Source organism: Bidens hawaiensis, unplaced genomic scaffold (genome assembly GCF_021521415.1).
Source record: "Bidens hawaiensis isolate Kalapana, Puna unplaced genomic scaffold, B.hawaiensis_p1.1 tig00022014_1, whole genome shotgun sequence".
NCBI lineage: Eukaryota > Viridiplantae > Streptophyta > Magnoliopsida > Asterales > Asteraceae > Bidens > Bidens hawaiensis.
The window spans coordinates 303,202-325,398 of record NW_027493416.1 but is presented as its reverse complement, the minus strand read 5'-3'; the positions used below and the strand labels follow the sequence as shown (position 1 = coordinate 325,398).

General features: G+C 35.3%; 3 protein-coding genes and 1 pseudogene across 4 annotated transcripts; 1 reads left to right on the top strand and 3 right to left on the bottom strand.

The window, feature by feature from the left end:
- Window positions 1-1,384: 1,384 nt before the first annotated feature.
- LOC143564561 (uncharacterized) lies at window positions 1,385-1,800 on the bottom strand. The gene is made up of 2 exons (XM_077051799.1): window positions 1,500-1,800; window positions 1,385-1,401 (listed from the first exon to the last, which is right to left on the bottom strand). Exons 1-2 carry the CDS (start codon window positions 1,798-1,800, stop codon window positions 1,385-1,387), a joined length of 318 nt encoding a protein of 105 aa, XP_076907914.1.
- A 537-nt stretch (window positions 1,801-2,337) lies between these two features.
- LOC143564560 (HVA22-like protein i) lies at window positions 2,338-7,049 on the bottom strand. The gene is made up of 6 exons (XM_077051798.1): window positions 7,018-7,049; window positions 6,816-6,914; window positions 6,665-6,721; window positions 5,844-5,907; window positions 5,558-5,767; window positions 2,338-2,400 (listed from the first exon to the last, which is right to left on the bottom strand). The coding sequence occupies exons 1-6, from the start codon at window positions 7,047-7,049 to the stop codon at window positions 2,338-2,340; spliced, it is 525 nt and encodes a 174-aa protein (XP_076907913.1).
- A 5,887-nt stretch (window positions 7,050-12,936) lies between these two features.
- Window positions 12,937-15,760, top strand: LOC143564540 (protein MOS2 pseudogene; annotated as a pseudogene). Its single transcript, XR_013140893.1, has 2 exons — window positions 12,937-14,138; window positions 15,645-15,760. The product of XR_013140893.1 is annotated as a protein MOS2 pseudogene (transcript).
- A 1,480-nt stretch (window positions 15,761-17,240) lies between these two features.
- LOC143564539 (thioredoxin-like protein CDSP32, chloroplastic) lies at window positions 17,241-20,888 on the bottom strand. Its single transcript, XM_077051787.1, has 3 exons — window positions 20,652-20,888; window positions 18,652-18,990; window positions 17,241-17,706 (listed from the first exon to the last, which is right to left on the bottom strand). Exons 1-3 carry the CDS (start codon window positions 20,874-20,876, stop codon window positions 17,362-17,364), a joined length of 909 nt encoding a protein of 302 aa, XP_076907902.1. The 5' UTR covers window positions 20,877-20,888; the 3' UTR covers window positions 17,241-17,361.
- Window positions 20,889-22,197: the final 1,309 nt, after the last annotated feature.

Sequence of the window (22,197 nt, the reverse complement as noted above, 5' to 3'; positions counted from 1 at the left end):
ATTCATATCTATCTGGTGGATGACTAACTCTACCGGACCTACGAACGTTTTGTGTGTCTTGATCAACTATTTGATCATCTTCAACAACCTCTTGTTGAATGCTAGTGTCAACCAAACGTGTATCAGTCTGCGGTTCTCGATCCTCCTCGAGTTCCACAGTTCTGTTAGTTCCTTCCATAAGGAACTTAGTTTCTAGAAACTCAGCCTTCCGAGCAATAAATACCTTTTTCTCGTTAAGGTTATAGAATTAATACCCCAAACAATCTTTGGGATACCCTACAAAGATACACTTAGTGGATCTGCTTTCGAGTTTGCTTTGGGTGTTGTTCTTGACATAAGCCTCACAACCCCATACCTTTAAGTGTGATAGCATGGAACCTTTCCATGCCATATCTCGAAAGGTGTTTTGTCCACTTTCTTGGTTGGGGCCATATTTAAAATACAAGCCGCGTAGATCAGTGCGAAACCCCAGAAAGACGGAGGTAGATTGCTTCTAGCCATCATAGATCAAACCATATCTAATAAGGTTCGATTTCTCCTCTCGGACACACCATTGTGTTGCGGTGTCCCGGGTGGAGTAAGTTGCGAGACTATCCCACAACTTCTAAGATGCTCTTGGAAGTCATCATTTAAATATTCACCTCCTCGATCCGATCGAAGTACTTTGATTGTTTTGTTCAGTTGATTCTGTACTTCATTCTGGAAGACTTTGAACATTTCAAAGGCTTCGTCTTTGTTCCTCAACAAATACACATACCCATACCGACTGAAGTCGTCAATAAAGGCAATGAAGTACCTTTCACCATTTCTGGTCATTGTCTTAAAAGGTCCATATACATCCGAATGTATGATCCCTAATAAATCTTTTGCCCTTTCACTTGTACCAGTAAAGGGTTTCTTGGTCATTTTTCCTAACATACAAGACTCGCACTTATCAAATGAAACACTTTCATTTGATTCCAAAAGACCTCTCTTTTGTAGTGTATGGATGCGATCTTTGTTAATGTGACCAAGGCGATAATGCCATAAATAAGTATTACTCAAATCAGATTTGAGTCGTTTAGAACTTGATTGATACAATGTATTGTCAATGATTGTGTTATCATGAACTAATTCGTAAATGCCATTATACGGCATCGCCTTAAAATAAAAGACATTATTCATAGATACACAAATACCATCATTAACAAAACATAATTCATATCCATATTGTCTTAAAAGGGACACCGACATAATATTCCTAGTCAAACTAGGAGCATACAAAGTGTTATACAAAATTATTTCCAAACCATTTGGAAATTTTAATACAAAGTCTCCACGAGCTTCGACATCAACTCTTGCTCCGTTGCCCATGTAGAGACTTGTGTCCCCTTTCTTGAATTCCTTATTTCTCCTGAACCCCTGCAACAAATTGCAAATATGAGTTCCACACCCTGTATCTAATACCCAAGTGTTAGAAGAAATAACATTCAAGTTAATATGAATCATGAAAGATGTACCTGAGGGTTGCCCAGTTTCCCTCTTATCCTTCAATTGTTTGAGATAGGTGGGACAGTTTTGTTTCCAATGTCCCACCTTTCCACACTCAAAGCATGAATCGACTGAAGCAACCGCTTGCTTCTTTGGCTTAAACTTCGGGGTTTCAACCACCTCCCCCTTCCCTTTACCCTTCGCATGACCCTTTCCTTTGGCAACATTTGCCTTAGGCTCCGGGTGTTGCCTCTTCCTACTTCCTCCCTTATTGATCATGAGAACGGGCGAGACTTTCTTGCCCATTCCCGCCTCGGCCGTCTTAAGCATTACGTGAAGCTCCCCAATGCTCTTGTCCCACCCTTACATGTTATAATTCATAACAAACGTCTCAAAGCGCTTAGTTAGCCCATTTAGGATCAAATCCGTGGCTAACTTCTTCGAGATGGGACAATTAAGCCTCTCGAGGCGATCTATGTGACTCTTCATCTTGAGCACATACGAGGAAACGAACTGGTTTTCCTCCATCCTACAAGCATGTAAGGATCGAACCGTTTCGAACCTTTCCACTCTTGCTTGTTGAAGGAACATTTCCTTCAACTGTGTGATCATGTCGTAGGTGGTATGGAGTTCAAAGTCCTTCTAGAGTTCGGGAATCATAGTCCCGAGCATTAAGCACGACACTTGGATCGAATCCTCTTCGTGCTTAGTCCAGTTTAGGTAGGCATTGGTATCATTTATATCGGGTTCGTCGGGAATTGGTTCTTCTAGAACATAGTACCGTTTCTCTTATTTAAGAACTATTCTTAAATTGCGGTACCAGTCCATAAAGTTATGGTGATTTAAGCGATCCTTGTCTAATATGGATCATAAAGACAAATTGGAGACCGGTGGTATAAGATTGTTTTGAGGAGCGTTATTAGCGGCCATCTACAAATTTTACAAGGTTCAAATTAGTATTTAACTCAATTTAATTATTAATTACCCTTTACCAAATTAAAATTAATAATTAAATTCTAGAATCCAACGATAAACCAAACTCCAGTTAGGTGACCTTTATCCCGTTGTTCGATTTATCAAGGTAGTCAACTTTTGACAATTGCAACCCTTTGCAACTTCTAGACCTTTATGGGACCATCCGAAATCATATTTCGTGTCGGCAAGTTTATCCCATCAACACAATTGTATTCCACGCTTAAGTGACCTTTATCACGTGGCTTCCAATTCGAGTCGTCCTACTTGTGTCAACATGTGAGATTAACACATAAGTGGTTAGGTGACCTTTATCCCACTTATATGTCAAACCCACCCCAAACTTATTAGTTCACCCATAGCGGTTTGGTGACCTTTATCCCGCTAAGAGATCCTTAATAATTTGAGTGTTACACAAAAGGATTGTGTTAAACTCGTTTATTTTTATAAAAGGGATTTTAGTTTTCCTTATTCTAGATTAGGAAACTTTTACCATGTTCTAACATGCATTTAGTAACACGGTTATATGAAAACGATTTTCACCGGTTCTAATTATAATAAAACCATTTTTATTATAGGCGTGAGACGGCTATTTAATTATTTTATAAATACTACGTGTCACGTCAATTACCAATAATTATTAGAACCCATTTTATATGCTTGTTTTAAATGATCTATGTGACGGATTGATATCATATATCTACCATTCAAACACAATCAAACATAATCATACAAGCATGCAAACACCATAAGCAAACCATAAACACGAGCCTCTAAGCGGACCACACTTGTTGGCCGAACCAAGTGTGTGTCCTAGTCCGATCCTAAGGGACATAACATGACACAAGGATGAGTGATATGCTTCCACTTGATCTTGCATCCCAATGCTTCAAGTGTCTCCTCTTCAATCTTGTTGTGATTTCAACTTGGGCTTCTTAGTGGGCCTTGGACTTCCATAAGCTTCCTTGGGACCAAAAGGTGAATTTGGGCTTTAATGGGCTTTGAATCCCAAAATGGGCTTGTGAGGCCCAATTAACCCAAATAAGCCCAATAGGCCCAATTCACCAAAACTTGTAATTCTTCAATTTACAACAAATATATCCTAATACATTTGGTCTAAAAATGAAGAAAATTACAAACAACCTATTTACTATTACAACCATTTGTAAAATAAATACAAGCCCTAATTACTATTACATTCCAAATGAATAATAATAAAATTAAATCACAACACATAATCACAACATCCACATCGGTCTAGGCTCGGTTTAGGGACTAACTTACAAAATATGCATATCCACATATATATTTAAAAACTAAAAAACCCCTTGTGGCTCTTATTGGGCTTCGGCCCAACTATCAAAAATATTGGGCTTCGGCCCAATAAAACCCGGCGGCCCAATGGGCTTCGGCCCATTACAACCCCACGGCCCATTACAACCAACCTTTCTTTTTTTTTTGAACTTTAACATCCATATGTTAAAATCTTGGTTTTATAAAATCTCATATATGTTAATTTTATAAAACCAAAAGGGGAAAAACTAAAAGAAAACCTACGTCCTTGTAACCGGCTCTTGATGCCAATTGTTGGGTTTTAGCATCTATTTTAGAGTATTAGTTGAAACTTTTTCACTAATTTAGCAACGGAAGCATGAAAATATTAACAACCTATTGTTAATTTTATGAAACATACCATTATGTTACAAAGCTAAAACCCGAAATAGAATCAATCTACAATAACAAATAGGCTAACAATATGTAAAATGTAAAATAACTCTTTTACCTTAAAAGAGTAGGTTGTGATGAAGAGGATGATGGGCTAGCCTCCAAGAGTAGGATGCCTCAAGTAGTTTATACCCATGAGCAACACCGAACGAGTGTTAGGACGAGAACACGAAAAAACCGAGCACCCAAGCCCTCCTTTTCTTCTTGTTTCTGCCGAAAGATTCAAAAGGGAAGGGAGAGAGTTTTTGCACCACTTTAAATTTGAAAGGCAAGGAGCAAGATTGCATGTGTAGGCTAGTGGGTTATATCAAGAAAATTAACCAAGAGTCTAAGTTAGAAGATTGGCTTGTTGGGGTGGTGGTGGGTCCCACCCAACCGGCCACACCCTCTTTTCTTTTTTTTTTGTTTTATTATATATATATATATATAAAACTAGCCTACACAATTATAAAACAATTTTATAATCTTTCCTTAATTATTTAACCAATTAAATAATTAAATAAATAAATAATCCAAATTATTTATTTTAATTTTTCAAGTGCAATTTTCAGAAAACCGATTTCCTGAATTTTGTGTTTGGTATTCGTTTAAAGATCACATCTTAAACAAATACAATCCGGTGTCTATCTAGCTCGTTATTGGGTATGACCCGACTTGGATCAAACACAGTTAGCCACATTAATCTAAATACGTGTCTCGGGCATACGAAATTCCAACAGTTAGTACTTGTCAAAAGTCCAACCCGTGAATATAAACACATCAACACTATTTTTTTAACCGGCAACACTAGATACATCATTGATTCACCACTTTATGTCAATTAGGTGAAATTTTTATGGTTATTAAATATTTCAATTGAACATTTTGCTCATTTAATTATGGTATTAAATACTGCTCGCTCAGTTCAATTGCGTCAGTAGTCAGTAATTTATACTCACTTCTCTAGTAGTGTTTGTTATTAGACACTGATAGTATCTTAATCATCAACACGTAAAAGAAAGTGTTTGTTTACAACCCGTTTAATACACGAATATCAGGTGTAGTTTCATAAATAAATAAATATATAGATATACAAAGAAAAATGTTACATGGATCAATCTCACAATGCCTACATAATCACAGCTTGAAGACTAACATGTGGAGATGATGACCCTTATGTATCAGATTCATCATTTAGCGGGTTTCTTCGCAGAGGCCGCTTCCTGTGTATTTTTATTTAAAACGTATATAAATAAATTGATTAATAAATAATAAACGAGCTTAACCCAAATTAGAAAAAAATGACCAATGAGCCGAGATCAAGCTCTCGTATGTCAAAACGAGCTGATCTTGAGCCTAGTCGAGCTTGGGCTCTGCTCGTTTATACTAAAATATTAAAAACGAATCATACCGGAGCAGGTTGGGGCCTTTGTAAAGATTGTGCCATAACTAGTTGAACAACTTCAACAATCCTAATTTGACTATAGGCTAAGATCCTTTGGAAGTAAAGTGACGCGGAGTCTCCAGCCCTAGTCTTCAGTTGTGATATTGTACGGTCAATCTCGGATTCATGTTTCGACAAATATGGTTTCACAAATGTCCCATAAAGATACGTTGCTCCCTAGAATAATTAAAACAAACAAAAATGAAGACTAAATTCATTTTTAAGTCATAGTTATTTTGTTGTGGAACATTACCTTTGTTTTGGGATACCACAAGTATACACAAATTGCCAACTTTGCTTCACTATACAAAGGCAGCCTACAAATAACAACAAAACAAAATATAAATAAAGTTAACATTATATTAGGTGTGTAAATGAATCTAACGTTGGGTAAAATATTCATAAACTGTTCGATAGGAAGCTCGTAAGTGAAAGAGCATGAACACATGTCACCTTCATTCATTTAAATTTGTTTTTGTGCATACATTTATCTTCGTACCGTTTCAATGATTTACGTTTGCTAGATTACATTTGTTAGTTTATATATTTATATAATTCTTTTTAAGTCTATTACAATTTAGCCTAGTTTTATGAAATTTAAAAAATCTTTAACTAGAATTTAGTCTAGTTTTATTAAGGTTTTAAGGGAAACAGATTGATGTTCATGTTTACTTTTAATTGGTCTTCGTTCGGCTATGTTCTTCATATAGGTTCAATTATGTTCACATATTTACGTTCGTGAACAATGGTTTATGTTAACAAAGGAATACGAGCACATTCATTTTATTAACGAACGAATACGGACAAGAAAAACCCATTCGGTTAATTGTTCATGTTCAATTGTTTTTTCGTTAAAGTTAAATGAACGAACATGAGCATGCCCCATTTGTGATCGTTCGTTCGTTCGTTTAAGCCTATGTTATATTATAAGAGCTATCATCATTTTGGCCAAGTGACTTGTATGGTATATCTTAAATATAAAATTTCTAGAGAAATTTTTTTTATGAATGAATAAAAATGAATACCTAATACAATATCCAATCAAAATTGTATTAGATTTTGTTGCACACTTACCATCCAATTAAGGCATCACCAAACGGATCCCATACGATCATGGCAGCAATTATTATCCTGAAAACATTAGGATTATGGTTTTAAACTTTTAATAATTAAGATTATATAACGTGTGTTGTAATACGAGAGTAACATCAATAAAATACAATACCAGTACTGGCACCAAAAGCGAAGTTGTTCCACATCTGGTTTGTTTTTCTCTATAGATTTGAAGCATTCATAAGCCGGATATGCATATGCAAGCAACAATCTGGACACAATCAATGTTTAATCCAAGTTACACAACTTGTTTTTCTAAGTTTCTAATAAACATTTTAAGGAGATTAATGTTGATAAATAGTATTAAGACGTACATTAGTAGTCGGTTTAGCATATATCCTAGCATCTTGCCCTGTCACAAGTAATTCAATGATTAAGTAGATGAGGAACATAAACCATAATACTAAGAACTAATTTTATGGTACATTAGAAATAGACACCACCTTAAATACACCTAAAATAAAAATGTTTACAATTTTTTGCTATTAATTTCCAAATTCTTTTGGCAAATGACAATATGACTCATTTCAAGATAATAATTCATATTGTTATCTACTAAATGACACTCTTAACTTTCACATGTATCGTCAAGAGTAATCTCGATCACATACTCACTGTAGATTTACACTTGATTTCACATATAAGAAATACATGTTTTACGATTTCACGCGTCATAATTGTAAGTGAAATCAAGTGCAAATCTATAATGATTATGGAAATTAGAAATGCGATTATTTGAATAATATATATGATTCGTATGATATGAATTATGATTGCTCAATGAATTAAAGTTTAAATTATAAGAATCAAAGTTCCTTTTTTTTTCAATAAAGGAATAATTTGTAGTATGAAATTAGTCCAAAACTTCACTTTCCTTTATTCCTTTCGTCTTCTTTCCAAAAGAAATAAGTCAGCAGAACTTCATTGTTTCTAAAATGAGACATTCTAATGTTCTATGACTAAATTGCTTCCATTTTACAACATCTAGTTCCAAAAATAAAACATTTAATGTTCTTGAATTTCAAATACAATACCACAGTGTTAATTAGAGGTGGACAAATAAACCGGTTAACCGAACCGGCTAGAAAATCAAACCGAAACTGAACCCCGAAATTGAACCGGTTTGAAACCGATTATGTAGAAACCGGTTTGGAACCGATTTAAATAGTAGGTTGGAACCGGTTTGTTATTTTCTTCACCAAAACCAGTTCCAAACCGGTTAACAGAACCGAAACCGGTCAAAACCCGAACCGAAACCTATCGTAGCATGGTAAAAAAACCGGTTTCAACCCGAAACGAAACCAATTATAAACCGGTTTTGACTTTTATTGACCAAACCGAACTGGTTTTAACCCAAACCGGTTTTGAGTTTTAAACCGATTTGTGCACCTCTAGTGTTAATGGAAGGCAAACACCACTAGCAATAACACATTTTCTGCAGCCTATATGAACATCTATTACTAATGGCAAAAGCCTCGGTAACAAGTGTATCTCGTTTTCAATTTTACGGAGAATGAGCTTCTAAAAATCGTTTGTAGATCACTAACTCGCATACAAAAACATCAAGAACAATTCATTTAAACCTGGAAATTTCAAACACGATTGTGGAAATCATAATAAGCTAAATGATATAGTGAAATCGCGTAACATGTATGATCAAATCCTAGGAAATATAAGGGCCCGTTCGTTTCATGGACTTTTTTTTAAAGGATTTGGAATTGGCATTGGAATTGGATTTGGAATTGGAATGGAATGTTTGAGAATCTCTTTCATGTGTTTGGTTGGTTAATATGTATTGGAATTGGAATCTTCTTCATTCTCGGGTTTTTTTTTTGAAGAACGAGGACAATGAAGGAAATGACAGCTCGTTTAGGCTCGCGAGCCAGCTCGAGCTCGATAAGTGAAGCTCGGGCTCAGGCTCGTTTATTAAACGAGCTTATTTTTAGGCTCGAGCTCGGGCTCGATTCAGCTCGGCTCGATCGAGCTTTTTAACAAGCCGATCTCAAGTAACTCGACTTATTTGCACCCTTTATTTTCTAAAACCCTCCCCCAACTCATTCGTCATTCTCATCTATATATTCTTTTATTATTTTTTTTCTCTTTCTTTCATTTATAGTTTTAACTACTAATTATTTTGTCTTATTAGCATTTTCAATATAAATTGATTTCTAATATATTTTTATAGAAGGGTAGTTGGAAATAAAGTGTTCAGGTAATGCTTAAAATTTGGAGGTTTCCTATACCATTTCATTAAAATTTAGAAATAGAGTTTGGAGATAAGAAATGAATTGGAGTGGCTATTTAGATGATTTTTTTTTAATTTTAGAAATAAAGATGAGTATAAAAAACCAATTGAAAATGCTCTTATATCAAACTTCTTTCTTACCGGTTAGATAGCTAACTAGTTGTTTTGTTGGTCCACTGGTTCAACTAATAAGCTTGATATTAAAAATCGGTTAATGGCCGGAAGAATTAAAGAAGTACATGCGATTTTCACAAATTAACCTGTTCAACTCTTTTATTATATAATAAAACCAAGTACACGAACTACAATAGTCATAACCATTTATTTATACTAAACTCATTCTAATTTCTAACCCGACTCAAACTCCAATTTAATAACTAAATACACTCCTAGATAAACCTTATTAACGACTCAATAAATAACTCAACAATAATTATTTATGACTGATTCGATCTTTATCTTCTTAATTCAAGATTAATATCCTCAATCCTAACCTAACATTTTCTTCTTAAAATGTGTCGAAGACTTGCCAACAATATAATATCTTTCTGTCTTTAGCAAGATTAACAGTTATCTGTATGTAAATAGATTGACGCCAGCTAAATCTATCAGTAGTGTTACAGTTACAGATGTGAACCACGCAAACGAAGACTCGTATAGCAACACAAACTATTAAAAATGTATATGCTATCGATTTAAAGAATTAAAGTTTAAACCATCCATGTTTATAGAGTGTTTCAAGGCTTATAATTTGGATGGTAGCGAGATATGTGGATACTCCGTTAAAATAATATTATTATCTTACAACTCCTATAAATACTCATTTGGCATGCAAAAAATAAAAGCCATTAATAATAAAGAGAGACTTTCCGTTAACGATCGTTTTCTCCGTTATCTTTCTCCTTCGTCGACCGTCGCAACGGGTTGCCGTTGCTTAACGGCCGGCGTTAATATCTTCTCCACCATTTGTTAAACCGTAAGATTATTTTCACCTTTTCATTTTTATATCGTATGATTATATATATTTATATTCAATTATTCATCATTGTTTGCATTAGTGATTTCATGATCATATTTTTTACACAAGTTTATTATTTATTGTATTTGGATATCGATGCATTAGCAGGTCTACGTGTCGGGAATTTACACAACGTTAATTCTTGAAATGTTGACATGCAAACGTGATTCGATCATATTACACGCAAATTTACGTGGTGATATACAGACTAGGGCCGGCTCCGAGAAAGCAAAAAAAATTTTGGGCGAATGTGAAATTTTTTTGGGCCTTGAATAAAATGAGTAATTTGCTGAGTTTAAACAATTTAATTTATATACGGACTTACTTAGTTATAAATTGGGTTATGTAAAAACTTTTGTATAAAAACTCAGTTAAGTATGACATGTGCCAGACATGTGATGGGCATAATTCTCATTTGAGACATTTTTATACAAAAGTTTTTACATAACCCAATTTATAACTAAGTAAGTCCGTATATAAATTAAATTGTTTAAACTCAGCAAATTACTCATTTTATTCAAGGCCCAAAAAAATTTCACATTCGCCCAAAATTTTTTTTGCTTTCTCGGAGCCGGCCCTAGTCTGTATATCACCACGTAAATTTGCGTGTAATATGATCGAATCACGTTTGCATGTCAACATTTCAAGAATTAACGTTGTGTAAATTCCCGACACGTAGACCTGCTAATGCATCGATATCCAAATACAATAAATAATAAACTTGTGTAAAAAATATGATCATGAAATCACTAATGCAAACAATGATGAATAATTGAATATAAATATATATAATCATACGATATAAAAATGAAAAGGTGAAAATAATCTTACGGTTTAACAAATGGTGGAGAAGATATTAACGCCGGCCGTTAAGCAACGGCAACCCGTTGCGACGGTCGACGAAGGAGAAAGATAACGGAGAAAACGATCGTTAACGGAAAGTCTCTCTTTATTATTAATGGCTTTTATTTTTTGCATGCCAAATGAGTATTTATAGGAGTTGTAAGATAATAATATTATTTTAACGGAGTATCCACATATCTCGCTACCATCCAAATTATAAGCCTTGAAACACTCTATAAACATGGATGGTTTAAACTTTAATTCTTTAAATCGATAGCATATACATTTTTAATAGTTTGTGTTGCTATACAAGTCTTCGTTTGCGTGGTTCACATCTGTAACTGTAACACTACTGATAGATTTAGCTGGCGTCAATCTATTTACATACAGATAACTGTTAATCTTGCTAAAGACAGAAAGATATTATATTGTTGGCAAGTCTTCGACACATTTTAAGAAGAAAATGTTAGGTTAGGATTGAGGATATTAATCTTGAATTAAGAAGATAAAGATCGAATCAGTCATAAATAATTATTGTTGAGTTATTTATTGAGTCGTTAATAAGGTTTATCTAGGAGTGTATTTAGTTATTAAATTGGAGTTTGAGGCGGGTTAGAAATTAGAATGAGTTTAGTATAAATAAATGGTTATGACTATTGTGGTTCGTGTACTTGGTTTTATTATATAATAAAAGAGTTGAACAGGTTAATTTGTGAAAATCGCATGTACTTCTTTAATTCTTTCGGCCATTAACCGATTTTTAATATCAAGCTTATTAGTTGAACCAGTGGACCAACAAAACAACTAGTTAGCTATCTAACCGGTAAGAAAGAAGTTTGATATAAGAGCATTTTCAATTGGTTTTTTATACTCATCTTTATTTCTAAAATTAAAAAAAAATCATCTAAATAGCCACTCCAATTCATTTCTTATCTCCAAACTCTATTTCTAAATTTTAATGAAATGGTATAGGAAACCTCCAAATTTTAAGCATTACCAGAACACTTTATTTCCAACTACTCTTCTATAAAAATATATTAGAAATCAATTTATATTGAAAATGCTAATAAGACAAAATAATTAGTAGTTAAAACTATAAATGAAAGAAAGAGAAAAAAATAATAAAAGAATATATAGATGAGAATGACGAATGAGTTGGGGGAGGGTTTTAGAAAATAAAGGGTGCAAATAAGTCGAGTTACTTGAGATCGGCTTGTTAAAAAGCTCGATCGAGCTGAGCTGAATCGAGCCCGAGCTCGAGCCTAAAAATAAGCTCGTTTAATAAACGAGCCTGAGCCCGAGCTTCACTTATCGAGCTCGAGCTGGCTCGCGAGCCTAAACGAGCCTGTCATTTATATAATTTTTTAAAATATATATATTACTAATTATTAATTAATATATATATAGTGTTATGAAAAAATAAATAAAAATAACTAAATAATATATATTATTTTATACGTAAAATTATAATAGAAAAAATATATAAAAACAATTATAATTATATAAAAATAGTTGATATATAGTAAACGGGCTGAGCTCGAGCCGAACTCAAGCTTGAAAATCTACCCATAAGCCAAGCTCGAGCTTTGAAAATAGAGCTCGAAACGAGCCGAGCTCGAGCTCTATGTAAGTTAAACGAGCCGAGCTCGAGCCTAGTCGAGCTCGTGTTCGGCTCGGCTCGTTTGCAACTCTATAGAAAATGATGTATAAATTAAAGAAATTGTGTTTTATTAAATTTTAAAGATGAAAATAAAAAACCCATTGAAAAAGCTCTAATACACATAAAAAACAAACTTTTAGTAGCCTAAAACTTAAAACGAACAAATAAAACTATGAAATCGACGGAGTGAAAAATTTTAAAACGGCTTAAAAAACCATAAACACGCTACCTTTGCTCGTGATTGGCTCGTTTACAAACCAAAATCGAACTATCATTTTCTAAGCGAACGTCTAACCAACGTCAAGCGCATTGGCCAGCCCCTAAGCGGATTAACCAACTCACACAAAAGCACCAAGCCAACTCACACCTTCCTTCTCTTCTTTCCCTTTGACTTTGCTTCAATATCAAAACCCACCAAAAACACAGATCCCCTGAATCATCCGACAACCGTCACATATTCAGGTACGATGAAACTGTCTTTCTCACTCTCATCCTCAAAACAATCAAAACCTCAATTAAAACAACCTCAAACTCAAACCCAACAACGCCCACAACCACCATCGCCATCCTCGTCTTCTCCGAACAAAGAATTCGTCACAGAATTCGACCCGTCAAAAACCCTAATCAACCCCAATTCCAAAACCCATGTAATCCCACCAATCGCCAATCACTGGCGACCAAATAAAAAGTCAAAAACCCTAGATTTACCCGATAAATCTGACGACCCGAATATCCAATTCGAAACCGTAAACACTTCAATTGACCCGGTTGATACCAACATCTCATATGGCCTTAATCTCCGTCAAAAACCCATTTCCGAGCAGGGTTCAGAAACTCGACCTGACCCGGGTTCCGAACCGGGTCGGGTCGAACAGGGTCGGGTCGGGTCGATCGATGAGTTGATGTTGAATAAGTTGAGGTATGATTTGGATAACTTGCCGGAAGACAGAGGGTTTGAGGAGTACGACGAGATGCCGGTTGAGGATTTCGCGAAGGCATTGTTGAAAGGCTACGGGTGGCGTGAAGGGCAAGGCGTCGGGAAGAACGCGAAGGAGGATGTGAAAGTTTTCGAGTTTAAGTTACGAACCGGGAAAGAAGGGTTGGGGTTCGTTAACGATTTGCCCGCCCCACCGACCGACACCCGAACCGAAAACCGAGGCGCAAAAAACAATAAGGAAAAAGAAAAGGCTGCGAGTCGGAGTAAAGATTACGATAAGAAAACGAGTGGTAAACGGGGCCGGGAAAGAGACAACATGAGTGATAAGCGAACGAGTACGAGAACAAAGTCGTGGTTAGTGAGTCGGATACGGGTGAGAATAATAAGTAAGGAGTTAAAAGGAGGGAGATTATATTTACAAAAGGGTGAGGTTGTGGATGTGGTGGGGCCAACGAGCTGTGACGTGTCGATGGATAATAGTCGGGAGATTATACAAAACGTTGACCAGGAGTTTTTGGAGACTGCATTGCCGAGGCGAGGTGGGCCGGTGCTGGTATTGTACGGGAGGTATAAGGGCGTTTACGGGAGTTTGCAGGAGAAGGATGTGGAGAACGAGACTGCGGTTGTGAGGGATGCGGATTCGCATGAGTTGTTGAATGTTAAGTTGGAGCAAATTGCGGAGTTTGTTGGTGACCCGGAGGATATCGGGTACTGATTGGTTTCATCTTTCAGGTACTCGTTTTTGAAAATCGTATTGGATTGTGGAATTTGTGACATTATATTGAAGTTGTGTTAACTTGATTCTTGAAGTTATTTATTTGATACGGTTATCGTTGTTTAAACTTTATGTTGTAATGATTGTAATATCGATGTTGCCTTGCAGGAGTTGTAGCTTATGTGTTTGTTTTAAGAGTCGTATTTTAATAGCTCGTTTTGATCATGTTTCGTCTTGCTTGTCTTGGGCTCGTACATTTTAAGTTTCTCGCGTCTAGGCTTAAGGTTCGCTCTTTGTGCTAGAGCGTTTACATAGCAGAAATAAACCCCGTGTTTTGAGAGTTGAGTAAATGGTAGCTTAAGCTCTGTACGGATCATGAAAATGGCGAATAAGGCGTTTTTTAGCACGTAGGTTTTTCTTGTTTTTCAATTGCAGCCTTTGTTTACTATTGTTGAGCTTGTTTTTGGTGCCTGGTTTGCAGTGTCGTTATTGGTTAGGAACTAGAAAGACCGATAGGATAGGACCGTTGTACCTTTTGTTATAATGTATGTGTGTGTCTATGCAGTAAATTTCGGTGGGATATCGGTTATTGGTCCTCATGTGAAATATCGGTCTGAATATTGGTACCGATAATATCGGCAACATTGATTGATATTTGGCCGATAATGGCCGATACTTCACCGATATTTCACTGATATGTCATCATATTCCCGATATCAGTGTTTTAAGTCTTAATTTTAAATTTTAAGTTTAATATTAGTGTTAAATTGCTATATATATATATATACCAATATCTCACCGATATCCCCCACTGCGATAACTGATATCTCAAATACCGGTCCTAGACTGATATCCGATATTTTTCGGCATTAGCTGCATAGGTGTGTGTGTATATATATATATATAGAGAGAGAGATGAGTGGTAAAGTGGTAATGTTTTTTTGGTGTTTTTAGTTTTTCTTGTTGGTTTTTAGGTATTTTTGAAGAATGATTGTTTTTCCGACATAGCAGATGACTTGACACGTTTTTCTGTTTCTTTATTGTGGATGGTCTTATAGCTTAAGTCAACCGAGATTTCAAACAAGTTTAACGAGTGGTTTTTATATTTTGAAACCTTTTGTAAAGATACACTGCACTACTGCAGTCTGCAGGATACAAACAAGGTGGTTGAAAATTAAAATAGCAGCCAGCTTCATGATCATATTATATCATGAATTCATGATATATGTTACTTTATCAAGTTCGGATATGTTCGTCTCACAGTTGTCTCATTTGTGGCATAAATAGTGTGCACTGTGTAGTAGTGTAATAGGCGAGACGAAAGTGAGATTTACAAAATTGATAAAAGATCTCAACTATACTTTATATGTATTTGTTGCTTCATCAGTTCATCGAGCTTAAAAACACTTTCAAACTTTGTATGCGACACGTTTCTCGCTTGCATAATATGGTTTAACTAAACATACTGTGATTGTTTCGCTTGAAGATGCAGAGTTGCTCATTTTTTTTTCTTGTTAAAACAGGTTTGGGTTGGAGCCGGTTCCAGTTTGGTTCAACAAAAGTCAAAACTGGTTTGAGTTGGAACCTGTTTGGAGGCAGGGAAAACCCAACCTTATCTAAGTTCCGGTCCTTATTGGCGTTTCATAAACCTGATAAGTTGAACTATTTTGGGTGACAAAACGATTTCGTTGCGACCTAAATTTGCGACATTTGAGACCAGGTTGGTGTTAAGTTTGATGTTTAAAAACGAATATAAACTTTGTATAATCTACATGTTGCTACAATGAATCTGACTGGATATTTATACTGATTTATACATCCAATTAATTAAGCCTTAAGCTATTTAAATTTAACACTTCTAACTATAACTTGTATGGTGCTTTATATTGATGCTATACTTGAAATGGGTTGGAAAACACCCTAACATGACATGTAGGTGGTGTAGTGTACATCCGCTAGTGTATCATACGTTGGTATGTGAGACGATGTGTCTGTTATACGTTTGACATATGCCGGCTTGGTGATTTTGGGTTGCGTACCATACGCTGAGTCGAGGCATAATTGGTGGTGATAATTATTTGGGGTATATGTTAATTGCTTAGCTTTAGTTTAGCCGATAGGGCATAGGAGTTCTGTGTCACACAAAATCATAGGGACTATGTAGTTTGGTGCTAGTCGAGTACTGGGATATGAACTAGTAATTTTGACCTAATAGTGATTAATTGGCAACTAGTTGGCGGGCCTCGATAAGTGATTAATCGATGTCTAAACTCAATTTTTACAATCATGATGAGGAGTGGTTTTAGCTTAAGTACCAATTTTACCCCTCACACTACTTATTTTTCTATCAATCCAAAAATTCAGCCTACATGAACGCGCAAACAAGATTTGTAACATGCAAAAATACATAGTAACTTAGAATGTTACTATTGTTACTAACACACCCGTACCTATGGTACCCGTTTATTATTAAATAGAGTCGGTTCCTAGCTCTAGCATATGGATATGATCGGGTCCCGGACTCCCGGGGTTGGATATGATTCTAGAAGCTGAAGGAAACCCAACGAACCCCAATTTTAACTCTAATCAGATAAAACAATCTAGTTATAAGAGGAGAAGATGATGATTAGTATTTAGTCATAAATATCTCCCCTGACTATCAACGCCTATATAACAATGCATTGAATTGTTAATAAGTATCAACGTGCTGATTTTGTATATCACCCCTAACTATCGAGACGCCTGTGTACATGAGATCACCATAATCATTAATTGCTACCTGCTTCATCATCTCTTATTGGTATGTGATCACCATCTATACATCATGAAAATAAAAGTTTGACCAGATGAAAGTCAACGTTATACATTTTGTCTCACAACGCGACCTGTCAGACCCTATTAAGACCCGAATGGCTCTGGATCTATGTATGCTAAAGATGGGTTATCGGGTCCCGAATCATGTTCTCAATGGGGAAAACCCGAGTTGTACACCCCTAGCTGTCACACACAATCGTAGGGGTTTTTTTTTTTTAAATATAAGATCAAATACCAATTTTACCACTCTTTACTTACTTTTCTATCAATGCAAAAAATCAATGTAAATGAATGCACAAACGAGATTTGTAACGTTCAAAAATACATAGTAACATAAAATGTTACACCATACAATTTTTACTAGTACATGTGTAAACAATCTTCAACACTTCAAATATCTTTCTTTTAATCTACTAAACTAATTAATTAATAAGTGACCCGAACACCTTGGTATCTAAGAATCTCCCCAATAAGCTCGCCTTTACCCGACCCAACATACCTCCCACATATCTCGCCATCTCTTATGAACAAAAAGGTCGGGACCTCAACGACATCCATATCTTTCAAGAATTGCATGCAACTAGCGTTCTCGTCACCATTCATCCTTGCAAAAACAACAGTGTCCATTTGTTTTGATAGTTTTAGCACCGTTGGGTATACCTTCACGCAAGGGCCACAGTGTTTGAGGCCAACGTCGAGCACGATGAGCTTATGATCCTCCTTGTGATCGGCTATTAGCTTCTCAACGTCTTCTCTGTTGTGTAGTTGTACCTATTGATAAAAAATAAAAAATAAGGAAAAAAGTGTTTGTTCATGTACATAATAGTAACATTATGAAAACATTTTGGAACGTTTATTTTTTATATTTTGGTTACTTAAAATAATTGAAATATAAAAATTATAAATAAACGCCAAGTATGTGACTATGTGTATGTGTGTGTATACATGAAAATTCATAATTCATAAAACATAAATACACATTTAAACATACATGTATCTAGGGGTTATCAAGCAAACAAATGTGCTCTGTAAACACTTAATATAGAGTAGGGTTCGAGAAGTGTGAAATGATGACAAACATATTCTCTATCACATAGAGAGGTTTTTGCTCCCAACGAGACTCAACACAAAACAATAACTTATCAATTAAATATAATATACGAACACCACAAAGTACCACAAAGTATGTGTATATATAAAAGTAGGGAAAAGTTAACATACAAATGAAATTAGCGTGCTAATTGTGAGAATCAAGTAAAGTAATTATATATACAAGTAGAGTAATTACATAATTACTCTACTTGTATATATAATTACTTTACTTGATTCTCACAATTAGCACGCTAATTTCATTTGTATTTAATCCAAACCTTATAAAAGTAATAGTAGTAAAAAATATGACAGATAAGTACATAACTATCATCCTATGTATTCATTTTCTTTTGAACTAAATCGGTCTATTTTCTATTTATGTTTCAATTTTTTTAACGGTCATTAAAATCACTCACAAGTCATTTGTCCACTCGATCAAATATTTATTACCAAATTCAATAATCGAAAGAAGAAAAAATAGCTTACTCACCTATCTCTCATATACTTGCCAAATTTTATTAGAATTTCAAAAGAAATTTAATTCTAATAGTTCTATTCAAAAACTGATTAAAGGCGATGGTCATCCAAGATGTTATTACAAGGGAATATAAAGAGAAAACTTACGACGCCAGAGTGACTATCCCCGTAGTACAAAACATCCCCCATCAAGCGATCCGGTCCGATCCCTTCCTCTTCATGGATCTTCTCCATACCTTTATAAAAATTAAAATGAGGCACTTTTTCAATCTTCTCCCGCTTAAAAAACTCGGTCATCTCGTCCGATTCATCACCCAAAACGAGCAAGAACATGACGTCGTTGCAAGTTCGGCTTAAGTTCACCATGAACGGGTAAATCTCGCTGCTTTGTTTACTGTTTCTTGCCGCGAATTCAACCACCACCAGCTTCTGTTTGGCGTCCCGTAACGCTGCGTCAAATTCCGCCACAGTGTGGATATGTTGCACCTAATTATATTAGACACAGTGCAATTAGACAAATGTTAGAGGTAGTACTATTTAAATATACGCTAAATCTAGGGGTTTGCGTAAAATCAAATAAATCAATTCGAAACCGAAACAAAACTGCCGGTTTGGTTTTATTTGTAATTAGACAAATGTTATACATGAAAACATTGCACCTAGGAGGACATTACTCAACGAGTAATCCCTGAGTACTCCACACCTAGGCCGAGTATCCGGCGAGCTATTCCCAGTACTTCCCAATTAAATCGAGCACTCACAACTCCCCAGTCAACTAACTAGGTACCGTACTACCGCCTAGTGACTTCTGCAACACTAAATTTTGTTAAGTATTATGTAGATATTCGTTAAATATAGGGGTTTGCGTGAAATCCAATAAACCGATGCGAGACAGAGAAAAACAAACCAAACAAAACCAGCGATTTGGTTTTATTTGTAATTAGACAAATATTAGAGGCAGAATTATGTAAATATACACTAAGCCCATACCTGGCCCAAAGGGTGGGCACGAGAGGCCCACTTATATATAATTTTGTTTAAAAAAAACCTATAAAGTGACTCATTGGTTGGTTAAATGAGAGGCAACTTTATAGAATAGTAATCAAGTTTCAAGTTTGTTCCAATTAAGTCACTCAAATTTTATTTTGTCTTAATTAGGTCACTCAACTTTCAATTTAGTCTCAATTAAGTCACTCAACTTTCAATGTGTCTAAATTAGGTCAGTCAACTTTTAACTTTCAATAAATGTTCTAATACTATATTTTTTTTACCTTCATATTATGTGTTTATAAATAACTTAAACATCATTAAAGCCAAATTTTTTTTATTTTTTATCAGTAAATGCATCACTTACGATAATATAGTAGTTGTCCCTCTCATTTTACAACACAAATTGAAATTTAAGTTACCTAATTGAGACAAACTGAAAGTTAAGTGACCTGATTGGAACAAAACAAAATATGAGTGACTTAATTGATACAAACTTGAAACTTGATTACTATTCTATAGTGTTTTCCTAAATGGAAAAAGTGTTAAACTATGGAATTAATTTGTGTTAATTTTTTATAGGAAAGATCTTTAATTTGTGTTAATTCTTTATAGGAAAGAACTTTAATTTGTGTTTTATATCAGCTCATTTTAAAAGCTTGTTTATTATTAATTTTTTGTTTTAGTTTTTGTCAGTTTTGGGTTTTTAAAAGGCGGCACTGTTGGTAAAATTGTCAAATCATCTTATTGAGAGCGCAATCATTTGATTGAGAGCATGATTCTTACATCTTATTAAGAGCATGATTCTTAGGGGCCGATTTTTTTTACTCATCCCAGGCACCGGAAATTTTAACGGATTCTCGAAGACAGCCATGACAAACCGAAACAAAACCGACGGTTTAGTTTTATGTGTAATTAGACAAATGTTAGAGGCAGTATTATCACTATCATGAAAATACGTGTTAAATCTAAGGATGTGCATGTAACCAACAAAACTGAAAAAAACCAAACCGAGAGAAAACCGGCAGTTTAATTTTATGTTTTTGTAAAACCCGAACTTATAGTTTGGTTTTGATTTTTGCATGTAGTCCGCAAAAGTCATAACCATAACCGAATGTTTTCAAAAATTCAAAAACCTAAGTTCCAATGACTAAACTCACCTTGTCTTCTTCTTTTTTCTTGTCTTTCTCGGTTTTCTTGGCGGCGTCAGTGGCGGCGCCGGAGGCAGCTTTGGTTATGAAAAGTGGTGGCGCGTGGGATTTGGGTTTGGCGGGAAACAAAGAATGGAGTTTAGGGTTGTAATGGGAGGAGTAGATGTGGAGTTTGGTGGTGGAGTGGATGGTGGTGGTTGGTGGGTTGAGTATGAGGTTTGTGAAAGCTGCCATGATGGTGGTGGTGATGATATTATGGTGATGAGAGATGAGATGAGATGAGATGAGATGAGGAGTTGAAATTATTAAGGTGGGATGAGAGATTGAAATCTAGTGAAGAGTGATTGTGAACCACTTGAGTTTCAAGCTCATCCAATTATGTCCACCATACACTTTGATTTTTTCTTAAATAGATATTTTAATAGTCTTTTCTAGTGTAGTGACCCAACGGGTGCAAACGAGTCGAGTCGAGTCGAGCCTGAGCTTGACTAGGCTCGAGCTCGGCCCGTTTAACTTACGTAGAGTTTGAGTTTTAGTTCGACTTGTTTCGAGCTCTATTTTCAAAGCTCGAGCTCGGCTTGTGAATAGATTTTCAAACTCGGGCTCGGCTTGGGCTCGGATTGTTTGCTATTTATCAATTATTTTTATATAAATATAATATTTTTATATATTTTTCCTATGATAATTTTATGTATAAAATAATATATATTATTTAATTATATTTATTTATTTTTTATAACATTATATATATTAAATTATTAATTAATAATTATTAAATATATATTTTTTAAAATTATATAAATGACAGACTTGTTTAGGCTCATGAGCCGGCTCGAGCTCGATAAGTGAAGCTCGGCTCGGTCGAGCTTTTTAACGAGCCGATATCGAGTAGCTCGCAACCAACTCGGCTTGTTTGCACCCCTAAGTGATAGGAAATATAGGTCTACAAATCCACTTCAATCTCCACAATACATACAATACTTTAAGAAGATATGAGTGGCTCAATAAAGAAATACCATGATCTTTGTAATCTCTGATTCGATCTTGAGAGCATTCAGGTGGGCTTTCGAGCGAATGGTTTTCCCCAAAACGGAAGATAATTTGGAGGCGCTTAATAGCTTCGTATGGTTGGATTGGCTTTTTTACCATTGAATTAGCCCGTACGAAGTACTAAACAATTTTCTGTTTGTTCGGCTTTAAAAGAAAGATATTTTAGCAATAATTGGTTAAAAGTACTAAACGATTTAGTTACCCCTGGACCCGACCTCGCCTCGTCGGAACAAGTTCTACCTTTACCTTAGGGCTGTACAAAAAGCTTGTGGCTCGCTAGAATATAACTAGCTGAAAAAACTTGATTTGATACAACCTGAGTTAAGTTGGCTTATTTTTGTAACCTCCAAAATCGACCCAAGCTCAGCCTCGGGTCATAGCTCGGCTCGATCTTAGGCTCGTTTAACTTCAAAACCGAGCTCAAGCCTAGCTGAGTTGTCCCGTTTAATTTCGAACTCAAGCTCGAAACCACACTGGCTCAACTCGGGCTCAACTCATGAACAAC